This window comes from Gymnodraco acuticeps, unplaced genomic scaffold (assembly GCF_902827175.1).
Source record: "Gymnodraco acuticeps unplaced genomic scaffold, fGymAcu1.1, whole genome shotgun sequence".
NCBI lineage: Eukaryota > Metazoa > Chordata > Actinopteri > Perciformes > Bathydraconidae > Gymnodraco > Gymnodraco acuticeps.
In genome coordinates this window covers 1,228,355-1,240,395 of record NW_022992247.1, presented here as the reverse complement: position 1 = coordinate 1,240,395, position 12,041 = coordinate 1,228,355, and the positions used below count along the sequence as shown (strand labels likewise).

Genomic DNA, 12,041 nt, shown 5'->3' with positions numbered 1-12,041 from the left:
CTTTATTATTATTATTATTTCCATACATTCAGTGTGTTTTATGAGAATCAAACCAGTGGAACTCCGGTTCCCAAGCTAAGTCCCTACAGCCTGAATTACTGCACCCAAAATACATAGCAATAACAAATCTCACACGGACACTTTGTCAATATGTATGAGGGTGCAGGAATCTGGCCTGAGACGGACAGCTGGACAGTTACCTGGGACCAGGACGTGGTGAACCACTTGGAGCAGGGTCTCTGGAAGCAGGAGGAGCTGCTCTCTGGTCTGCTGCCCTGCTCACAGCTGCTGTCTGGAGACTCTTTGAACACACCGGCCTCCAGCCCGGCACACACCACCTGCCGCTGCCGCACCCCGCGCCCACATGTAGCATTACACTGACACACACAGAAAATCTTTTGCTGATTAAATTACTTTTCATTTAGCTGACACTTTTATCCAAAGCTAATTACAATGGATACGATAAAGGACAAGCATAACAAACTCAGAACAGCAAGATAAACGCAAATAGATTAATTTCATATGACCTTAATCTTTTCAAAACAACATTTTCTTTTTTTTGATGAAGTTGCAGTGGAAACAGGTTTACGGAATTGTGTACCTGTTGCCATTCTTGTTCCACCCAGTGGGGGGCGCAGTCTCTGTCTCCACAGGGATAGATGGCCAGCGGGCGCAGTGATTGGTCACACTGCTCCTCTGTCATCACCACCCCCTCCGATGATCGACACGTCACCGCACGCACCATCCTCCCCTCGCCACACACACCGGAGCACTGGCACAGTGACACACCATTTTGATCAAACATTTGTAACGTGCACTTAATATTAAAGGAGAGTGTGTGGCGTGTGTGTGTTCAGTGTGAGTGTGTTGTTAAACTCACAGGCCCCCAGTCAGAGAAAGTCCATCTTCTGTCGCAGGGCGGAGCTTCACATTCCTCACTTTCTATTGGCTGAGAGGACTTGTTACACAGTCTCATCTCCATGGAGCAGCGCACCTCCCGAGTGCGAACGGCCCGAGAGCCACAGCGCGCCGAGCACTAACACACACACACACACACACACACACACACACACACACACACACACACACACACACACACACACACACACACATATACAGTATGAAGAACACACAGGTGCAGAGATCAATACTGCTAAGTCCCTCAGCTGTCTGCATTATGTTACAGCAGTCTAAACTCAGCATTCAATCTTCAGCAGCTGTCTGTTAATTATAGCACTGCACCGACTCTTAGTGTGATAGTCGCAGCGTTTATAAGCGTTCAGGATGCTAACAGAGATGGATACATGCAGAATACTATTGCTAAAATATTGTAGTTTAGTGAAGGTTTGAAAGCAGCACAGGGTGAGGCTGCCTCCCTGTGTGGAGATCCTGTAGAGCCTGTGTGCAAACATTTGAGCTGTATTTGGCTCTCCCAACGACTTAAGATTAATAAATGGATGGATGCCCTGATTATAATGTTGTTCTTTTAATTGTAGGTCTTAGATTTCAAGATTTGTTTTGGGCTACCAGTGGCTTTCTTTGAGAGACATAGTTGAAAGAGAGAGACAGGGGAAGAGGCGTGTCATTGGTCCCCGGCGGCACTGAACCTGATCCAGCTACATGGGCTGCCTCCTCTACTAAGTGAGCTATACGGCGGCCCAACAATATCTCCCTTTGTGTCAGGCACTCTGACTTCTTATGTTTATATCATATTTTATTATTTTTATGATTTACTAAACATTTGACTTTACTTATTTTATCTTTAATAGCACATTCTTACTTCTTATGTTTATATGTTTTAGCAGCAACAGGATTAAGGTAGAAACATTTAAAAACCTTTTTGTTATTTGAATCTATACTGTCTCTTGATTTTGATTTGTTATTCTAATTGTCCTTGTGTGAACTCCGACCTGTCCTATGCTGTGTTTGTATCTTCTGTATTTCTGATCCTGATAGAAGACACCATAGTTCATAATGGTATCAGTGGCTGGGGATGTTACCTCTGACCACTCGGACACCTCCCACTGGGGGCCGCAGCTCTGGCCGTGGCAGACCTTTCTATTGGCCGGTTTGTGAAGGTCATGTGTCAAACACAGGGAGTCGTAGACTGACGAGTCGAGTCCAGGCGACAGCATCTTCCAGCAGCGCACCGTACGATACTGAACGCCCTCCCCACACGTCCGGGAGCACTCACTCCACCCACTGGTCTCCCACCTGAGGGGAGGGGAGGGGGACAGGTCAGGTCTGCTGTTTAACACAGTGAATAAAACCACATCAAGAGAGGTCCTTGCTAATTCAGCTAACACTGATTGTGTGTGATATCCTTGTTTGATTCTTTAAGGACATTTGTAAGCAACAATGTGTAGAATGCCAGCTAAATGACTAGTCTACATACAGTATGTTATATAGGGTCAGATCCCTGTCCTAATCAATATATTAACGTAATGTAAAAAATCCAAATAGGCTTGTTGTATAAAATGAATGGATGCCTGTCTTCTATTAAGCGTCAAACTATTTTGCAGTATTCCTCCATGTCTGTGCTGTTGTGAATTGTCGGGGGGAACACTGTGTGTCATGGAGCATTACACTTGATCAATAATGATATATTTTGGACCCATCATTGTCCTCTGTATCAAACCTTATTACAGACAAGGAGTAAAACACATTGGTTTAAGTCTTACTTATCGAACAGAAAACAGTGTGTTTTGGTCAACGGTGCCAAATCCCCCTACCTTGTCAACCCTGTTGGGGTTCCACAAGGTTCCATTCTTGGACCGTTACTGTTTTCACTGTACATAAATGACTTGCCCAATGTATGTCCTGAGTTGAATGTGCAAATATATGCCGATGATGCGGTCATCTTTGTACACGGGAAGAACACTGAAATGATCTCATGTTGTCTCTCAAATGCTTTGGACAAGATTCAACACTGGCTGAACAACATATGCTTACAGTTAAACGTAAAACAAACAGTATGCATGATGTTCAGTAAACGACCAGTCAAAATAGAAGGATCCAACGTGTTTTTAAACGGAGCAGAAATAGAACTAGTCTCCCAGTTCATGTATCTTGGAGTCATATTGGACTCAAACTTGACTTTTAAGAAACATATTAAGAAAGTATCAAATACCATTAAATTCAACTTGCAACATTTTAAACAAATTAGAGCTTTCTTAACTGTCAATGCTGCAAAGTCATACCTCCACTGTATGATTATATCCCACATTGAATACTGTTTTACAAACTGGTCGTTTGCTTGTGCCACAAACCTGAAACCGATAGAACAGCTGTACGAGAGAGCTATCAAGGTGTTTGACAGAAAGCCTTACTCATCCTTGAAAAACACAATTTCTTAAGTTTTGACAATTTGAAGTCTTTTAAAAGTACGTGTTTTTTTATAAATGTTTACATGGACTGGCCCCCCCTCCCTTAGGGGAATTCATCCACAAAAAACACACTGGATGCTGCACTCGGTCAGAAACCAGAGGAGACTGGTGGACAAACTGTCCTCTCCATTAAAGGCAGCTCTTTGTGGAATAGCCTCCCAACTGAGATACGGGATTGTCCCACTCTCAATAGCTTCAAAGGTCAACTCAAAGAATGGTTGAGAAACAACCATACGTGCAATCACCGCTAAATGCACTTTAATGCAGGGGTATCTCCTCTTGCACTTTATGTAGCTCTTGCATCTTCTCTGGCACTTTATATGTCGTTGCTGCTATATTCTATTGCCATGGCATAAATACTTTGTTTATGCTGCTCTTGCTCTTTTGCACTTTTTGCATATCATGTATTTTGTTTTTGCTATGTTTGTCAAATGTAATTTTCTTAAATGTTTTATGTGAGGGACTGCGGATGGAAATGAGCTCAAAGGTAAATCTGGCACTGTTACGCTTGACCATTTGTTTATGTTTTAAGTGTTCATCATTGTTCCTGCCAAATAAACGATTCAATAAATAAATAGCCATGTCATTTTATTGTTTTATAAATCTCCAAACTATCCCACATTGTATCTATATTTTGAATCTAGTAGCTACATTACATCATCCAGTAACAAGTAACACATGAACACGATCTAATGTTTTGTACTCGCTTGTGATAGTTATCGTGTATAAATGTTGTTTCTGTTCTTGCAAATGTTTCTTTTTCTTTTATCATGCTCAACAAAATTGATATCTAAATCAGACTACTTGAATAAATCAAGATGACATAAAGAAAGTAGATAACGTCTCCAGGTCTAAGGACAGACAGACAGACGTACCTTGGAGGACACTCCTTCCCAGTGCAGAACTCATGTGTTGGCTCAGGTCTGGTCAGAGAGTCACAGTAAGTGTCGTCCACCTCGCTGCCGTCATACCGCACACACAGGGCATAACTGGTGGTGATACCTACAAATATACACACACAGACTGTTTACACATTCAAGGAGCTTCACTGTTTACATGTACTTTATCTATAGCTGATTCAACTAAAGCTTAGTAAAACATTTGAGTAGAAACCCAAAATATTATTATTAACCATAAGCAGAATCTGTCTATACATCTGTTTATAAAGTGCTTTTCACAGACAAAGTCACAAAGGGCTTGACAAAACATTAAAACATCATAGGAATCATAAAACAATAAATGACCACAAACGCCACGTGTTAAGAAGTGCTAAAAACACAAAACACAATAAAAACATAGGATAAAATACAATCAAATAAAAGCACACAGATGACATTAGTCATCCCTTTCACTGCAGAGAGTAATGCAGTGTGAAGTGTTGCCATGGTTACCTGTAAACTAAATGATCATGTATTAAGAATAATGTTTAAACTGGGCTCTGTCTCTGTTTTCTGATGTGCAATATAAAACATCCAGTCCATCCGATCACATACTGATATTTTCTTTAACTAAGCTTTTGAATGTGCATTATCAAAACACAGAATAAGTGTGTGTAGTTACATGTTGTGTGTGTGTGTACCTGTTGTGCAGGTGGAGCTGCAGGGAGCGTACGCAGAAACCTTCCAGCGGTACATGTCCGCCAGACTGATGTCGGGCTCCAGACCCACATCAAAGTCATTACTGCAGGGACACAGACAGGCACATCTTTCACATTTCCACTTGATTCAATCCAAATGATCATGCTGTGAGTTCATTCAGTTATGTAACAGTGAGGGAAACAACTGGAGCATAAGTAGGCTCACACTATTGGGAACAAAGAAGTAATTGCAATTATTTTGAGGTAGAATATGATTTGTGGGCCAGTATATCTCTGCAGCTCCACGAAATTCAAATACAAATTGTATATACACATATACAGCCTTTAAAACATATTGTGTGTCCTGCAATTTGAACATTGCACCAGGACATATACTCATTTCTATTATGCCAATTACTTCTGAAACCCTGCAGGCAAACTTGTACAACAGCCACTAAGATACAAGATCATAGCAGGACTGATCTTAACGACTTACACAATTAGATATAATATCTTTCCTATCTTATATTGACCTATTCAAAGCTATAATAACACGTTATATCTCATCTAATAGCACGGACAGCAGTTAGCTCGTACCTCTCAGTGTTTGCAGCCTGGACGGAGGGCCCCTGCTGCAGCTGTACCAGGACCCCAGTGTGTGTGCCACTCTCTCTTTCGGTGTGTGTAGCAGAGTGTGTGTCTGTGAGCATGTCTGAATGTGTTTCTGTTTGTGCTAGTGAGAGTGGATCAGGGAGTGTGTGTTCAACAGAGTGTGTGTTTGACTGAGTGAGGGAGTGTGTGTGTAAGTGTGTCTGGTTGTAGTGCAAGTCCTCCAGCAGCAGATAGGGGGTGTCTTCTGGCAGTGCTACAGAGAGGACACACAAATGGAGGTTATTATTCAGATTATTAATACATTATTATTATTTAAATGTTCTTCTACATTTTGGAATGTTTGCTTCTTTCTTTAATTAATGTCATTATTTTTGACATTTTTGCTTTACTTGGCTGAATTCTACATCTTTCAATTAAATAGTGTCAAAGGTATAATGGAAAATATAAAAATATTTCCAGTAAAAATGTCCCTTGTATCAGAACAGGATATTTCAGTTATCATCGTTTTAATTTTTAATTTTCCTAAAGGTATTTACACTGAACAAAAATATAAACGCAACACTTTTGTTTTTGCTCCCATTTTTCATGAGATGAACTCAAAGATCTAAAACATTTTCTATATACACAACATAACCATTTCTCTCAAATATTGTTCACAAATCTGAAACAATCTGTGATAGTGAGCACTTCTCCTTTGCCGAGATAATCCATCCCACCTCACAGGTGTGGCATATCAAGATGCTGATTAGACAGCATGATTATTGCACAGGTGTGCCTTTGGCTGGCCACAATAAAAGGCCACTCTGAAACGTGCAGTTTTGCTTTATTGGGGGGGTCCGAAAACCAGTCAGTATCTGGTGTGACCACCATTTGCCTCACACAGTGCAACACATCTCCTTCGCATAGAGTTGATCAGGTTGTTGATTGTGGCCTGTGGAATGTTGGTCCACTCCTCTTCAATGGCTGTGCCAAGTTGCTGGATATTGGCAGGAACTGGAACACGCTGTCGTATACGCCGATCTAGAGCAACCCAAACATGCTCAATGGGTGACATGTCCGGTGAGTATGCTGGCCATGCAAGAACTGGGATGTTTTCAGCCTCCAGGAATTGTGTACAGATCCTTGCAACATGGGGCCGTGCATTATCATGCTGCAACATGAGGTGATGGTCGTGGATGAATGGCACAACAATGGGCCTCAGGATCTCGTCACGGTATCTCTGTGCATTCACAATGCCATCAATAAAATGCACCTGTGTTCGTCGTCCATACCATACGCCTGCCCATACCATAACCCCACCACCACCGTGGGCCACTCGATTCACAACATTGACATCAGAAAACCGCTCACCCACACGACGCCACACACGCTGTCTGCCATCTGCCCTGAACAGTGAAAACCGGGATTCAGCCGTGAAGAGAACACCTCTCCAACGTGCCAGACGCCATCGAATGTGAGCATTTGCCCACTCAAGTCGGTGACGACGACGAACCGGAGTCAGGTCGAGACCCCGATGAGGACGACGAGCATGCAGATGAGCTTCCCTGAGACGGTTTCTGACAGTTTGTGCAGAAATTCTTTGGTTATGCAAAGCGATTGTTGCAGCAGCTGTCCGAGTGGCTGCTCTCAGACGATCTTGGAGGTGAACATGCTGGATGTGGAGGTCCTGGGCTGGTGTGGTTACACGTGGTCTGCGGTTGTGAGGCCGGTTGGATGTACTGCCAAATTCTCTGAAACGCCTTTGGAGACGGCTTATGGTAGAGAAATGAACATTCAATTCACGGGCAACAGCTCTGGTGGACATTCCTGCTGTCAGCATGCCAATTGCACGCTCCCTCAAAACTTGCGACATCTGTGGCATTGTGCTGTGTGATAAAACTGAACATTTCAGAGTGGCCTTTTATTGTGGCCAGCCTAAGGTGCAATAATCATGCTGTCTAATCAGCATCTTGATATGCCACACCTGTGAGGTGGGATGGATTATCTCGGCAAAGGAGAAGTGCTCACCATCACAGATTGTTTCAGATTTGTGAACAATATTTGAGAGAAATGGTTATTTTGTGTATATAGAAAATGTTTTAGATCTTTGAGTTCATCTCATGAAAAATGGGAGCAAAAACAAAAGTGTTGCATTTATATTTTTGTTCAGTGTATATACTGGAGCTCAGTCTCTGCTTTGATTTCGGCCTTAATTAGACCTTTGTGGTCTAATTAAGGCTAAGCTGGCCCACAAGTATTCCTGTAATATATATATATATATATATAGAAGAAGCTTCATCAGTGTCTCCTACCAGGGAAAGGCAGCACCAGAGTGTTGTCATCTGCAGCGGCGGGCTCGTCAATTGAGTTGGAGGAACTTTCTAAGTGAACAGAAAAAAAGATCTGAGAAATAAATCAAACACATAGAGAACAATAATGTCCGACAGACAAAACAGATAGACTTCAATATGAACAGGTTACTGCTAGAGTACTCCATGGTAGGGATTTGTTTCTTAAAGCATGAGGGAGGCTAACTATACATTTCCAAATCGGTCAAAAATGTGCTCTCCATTTCTCTCTCTGTGTCATTGGCCAGGTGTGCATTAGAGCTAAAAGATACATTGGCCAGGATGGTAGTAGCCATATACGCTCGTCCTCATTTTGGCTCTTATGTCAACCAATAGGTATCGAGAGTAAGCAGTACACAGAATGAAACATAGTTTGTCCGCCAAAGAGTTTGCTTTGAACTCAACAATTAAAAAATAAACGCATGGTCACAAACATATCAAAAAAGTGTTTACAAAATAAAATCAAAATATGAATCTGGCCACGTTCAAGTGTGGAAGAAACTCCTTCAATACGTTTTTTACTTTACTTCTTATTTCTTATTTCTACAAATAAGTTTTATTTTTACTTTACTTCCAATTTCCCCAGGGATATAATTCAAGTATTCAGATTCTGATTGTCCCGTTCACAAGAACGGGACAATCAGACCTGGAAACATGAAGCCCCTGGCTGTTTGTGGCGCAATACAAAAATAAAAGGCTGAACTGAAGACAATGTGTGACTCACGGTATCCAGAGGGTCCTGGGGGTCCTGGCTCCTCCACATCATTATGCCTGAACACATGACTGGTGACATCAGCAGCTCTGTACAGCAGGATGGCAGCAGGAGGAGGGGGGCTGGGGGTCCTGATCTCCCACACTTCCTCCTCTTCCTGCAGCTGTACATCTGATTGGTGATTGACAGATGTTATGCTCCCTCTGCTGTGATTGGTCGCTATCATGTCCCTGTTCACCCCATTATAAGTTAGGTTCACATGTCCAGTAGTGATGATTTCCGCAGCGCTGATGTCATGAGGTGTGCGGGGGGTGGTATATTCAAAGGTGATGTGGGGGAGCTTCCCATTCAGGTTGTAGTACTTTGTGACCAGAGAGAAAAGCAAAAGGTAAAATACTTCATACTCATTCCTGCACGAGACACGCATGTTCTTGTGCAAGTGTGTATGTGTGTGTGTCCGTTCGTGTGTGTGTGTGCGTGTGTGTGTGTGTGTGTGAGTGAGTGGGTGTGTGTGTGTGTGTGTGTGTGGTGTGTGTATGGTTGTGTGTGTGTGTGGTGTGTGTTGTGAGTGGTGTGTGTGTCGTTGTGTGTGTGTTGGTGTGTGTATGTTATGTGTGTGTGTGTGTGGGGTGTGGGTTTGTGGTGTGTGTGTGTGTGGTGTGTGAGTGAGTGTGTGTGAGTGAGTGTGTGTGTGTGTGTGTGTGTGGGGTGTGTGTGTGTGTGTGTGTGTGTAGGTGTGTGTGTGAGTGGTGAGTGGGAGTGTGTGTGTGTGTGAGTTGATGTGATGGTGGTGCAGTGAGTGAGTGAGTGAGTGAGTGCGTGAGTGAGTGTGTGAGTGTGTGAGTGAGTGAGTGTGGTGGTGTGTGGGTGTGTGTGGTGTGAGTGTGTGTGTGTGTGTGTGTGTGTGTGTGTGTGTGTGGTAGTGTGTGTGTGTGTGTGTGTGTGTGTGTGTGTGTGTGTGTGTGTGTGTGTGTGTGTGTGTACCATAACATTGAGGCCCTGTAGTGTGGGTCCCTGGGAGATGATGTACTCCAGCCCATCAGAGAACACATTGCCTGGACGTCGGTATTTAAACACTGTTCCTGCCACGTGGAAGTTTTGTGGGTTGTCAAACACTGTGTTTCCGTTGAAGAAGAAATGACCAGCTTCATCTGACAGAGCTGGATAGAAGGGAATCAACAGTGCTATTCAGAACTGGGTCAGAACCCACAGACAATTATGTCATTTTCAAGAACTTGTTTTGGAAAGTCCTGTTAGGGTTATGGCTCGGGTTAGTGAAATCTGCAGTCAATGTTTAGCTAGCTAACCTTTAGCTAATATGCAACCATTGTTAACATTGTAAAAGCACATATATACTCAGTTTATTGACCTTAAAGAAGACGTGGGTTCTTACCAAGGATGTTCTCGGTCTTGTGTCTCTCTATGATCTGAATGTCTGAAGCTCCAGCTGGGATGTTGGTGATGAACACATAGCCTGATGAAAGAAACACCTTTACACACAGGCACCATTTTTCAGGTTATGAACTTATCATCCGGGAGCAGGGTAAAACACATTGTGTACCGAATAAAACAAGAGACAGACATATGGCTAAAATGTCCCAAACCCGTGTTTCTCTTGGGTCACAACCAGGATACCGAGATCTATAGCAGCTCCAGGGTCAGTTCTACTAAACCACAAAAACCTTCGTCTCCACTCACTAGTGGTATATCGCCATGCAGATACTTTAGTTTGTATACTGTGTGTTCATGTTTTTGAGGCTTTGGCTGGCTACCAAATAGGATGGAAACTTTATCATGTGTTTTTTATGTGGTCAGAGCATTACAAAAAACATGTTAAAAAAACACTGTTAATGAAGATAATCTAGCGTTTTGCTTTCTATATCAAAACAATACAAAAATAAAATGGTGTTTATCAATGTTAGAAACTGTTGTGAATGTACAAGACATTAGTTGTTGTTGTGATTTAAACCATAGTGCTAATAACATGAATGAAAATGGTGACTAGATATTTAACAACCAAACTTTAAAGAGATACACATGATATAATTAAACAATAACTGTGCAAATATCTCAATACAGTATTGTTGATGCAAAAGGGAGGGCTAAAATGAACATTCAATACATTTGATAAAGTTTGACATCTCTCTATATATTCATTGAGAACATACAAAATGAAATGACATCGATGTAATCCAAATGTACATATTGGCATTGACTGGCTGAATGTTTCTCTTGCACTTGTTCTACCCACTCCAAACAAAGCACCTTGGTGAGATACAGTCTGCAGTAAGAAGCTCTTCCCTTTAACAGCTTCATGCTTCCACAGGCTACGATTATGGAAATAACAAATGAAGCTACCTAACTATCGTGGAATCTGACCTGAATCATAGTCACAATGACACAGTCAGCTTACCTTAAGAATATATAGGATTAAAGGACTTGTGTTTCAGCAGACTGTGTCTTCAGTAGACTCTACTACTGTAATGGTGTCTTTACCAACAAACCGATCAGGAAGCTGCAGCTGATTCAGAACGCCGCTGCTCGAGTCCTCACTAACACTAAGAAAGTGGATCAGGCCAGTTCTGAAGTCTTTACACTGGCTTCCTGTGTGTCAAACACATCGAAATACTGGTTTATGAAGCACTGAGGAGTTTATTCTGATCTCCTGCCACATTATGAACCATTCAGAACGTTCAGGTCTTCTGGGACAGGTCTGTTGCTAATATGTAGAAGCAGTGTTTAGTTATTGTGCTCCATATTTCTGGAATGAATCCCAGAGAACTGCAGGTACACTGCAACTCTCACTTTTTTGTTTTAATCCAAGTTTAGGACTTTTCTGGTTGCTTCTGCCTTTTATTAGATCAAAGAATGATAAACATCTGCACATCTGTCTGCATGTGTGTTTGTGTGTGTGTTACCTAACTGTGTGAGTGCCTTCCTGTATGATCCAGAGATGCGCTGGCAGGACGTCCCGTTGCCTCCACACATTCCACACCTGTCTACTGTCCTACTGCTGTACAGCTCCCCATCACAACCCACAGCCTGGAGATAAACAACAACATTAACAACACTTTAGTGCTGCTAGTTCTTTAGAGGATTCACTCATCCAGCCAAGAATCATTTGCTATGATCAGTGTGAAGACTACATCCTTCATAGTAGTAATTCAGACAGAAAAATCTAATCCCATCTTTTCCATGTTGCGTTACCTGACATTTCCCCTCTATACAGACTCCGTGGTATTTGGTATCGCGGCAGAATGTACCATCATGTGCAGGAACTAGCAGCTGTCGCTCACCACTCATGGTGGTACACTGCAGGTCACATGGCTTATTGGAGATGCTGATGTAGTCAGCTACACAGGAAATGAAATATTACAAAATATATTGATTTGAGTGATATCACATTACAAAGAGACTAACAGATTGAA

General features: G+C 42.3%; 1 protein-coding gene across 1 annotated transcript in view; it reads right to left on the bottom strand.

The window, feature by feature from the left end:
* Positions 1-200: 200 nt before the first annotated feature.
* si:ch211-267e7.3 (ADAMTS-like protein 2) overlaps positions 201-12,041 on the bottom strand; it is a gene marked incomplete at its 3' end in the record, with an annotated part of 29,968 nt that continues 18,127 nt past the window's right edge. The window contains 13 exon segments of the mRNA XM_034206372.1: positions 201-377; positions 602-772; positions 881-1,036; positions 2,001-2,214; positions 4,262-4,388; positions 4,966-5,066; positions 5,560-5,827; positions 7,866-7,934; positions 8,626-8,974; positions 9,598-9,773; positions 10,007-10,087; positions 11,532-11,655; positions 11,821-11,966. Coding sequence (XP_034062263.1) covers positions 201-377; positions 602-772; positions 881-1,036; positions 2,001-2,214; positions 4,262-4,388; positions 4,966-5,066; positions 5,560-5,827; positions 7,866-7,934; positions 8,626-8,974; positions 9,598-9,773; positions 10,007-10,087; positions 11,532-11,655; positions 11,821-11,966 — 2,159 coding nt within the window.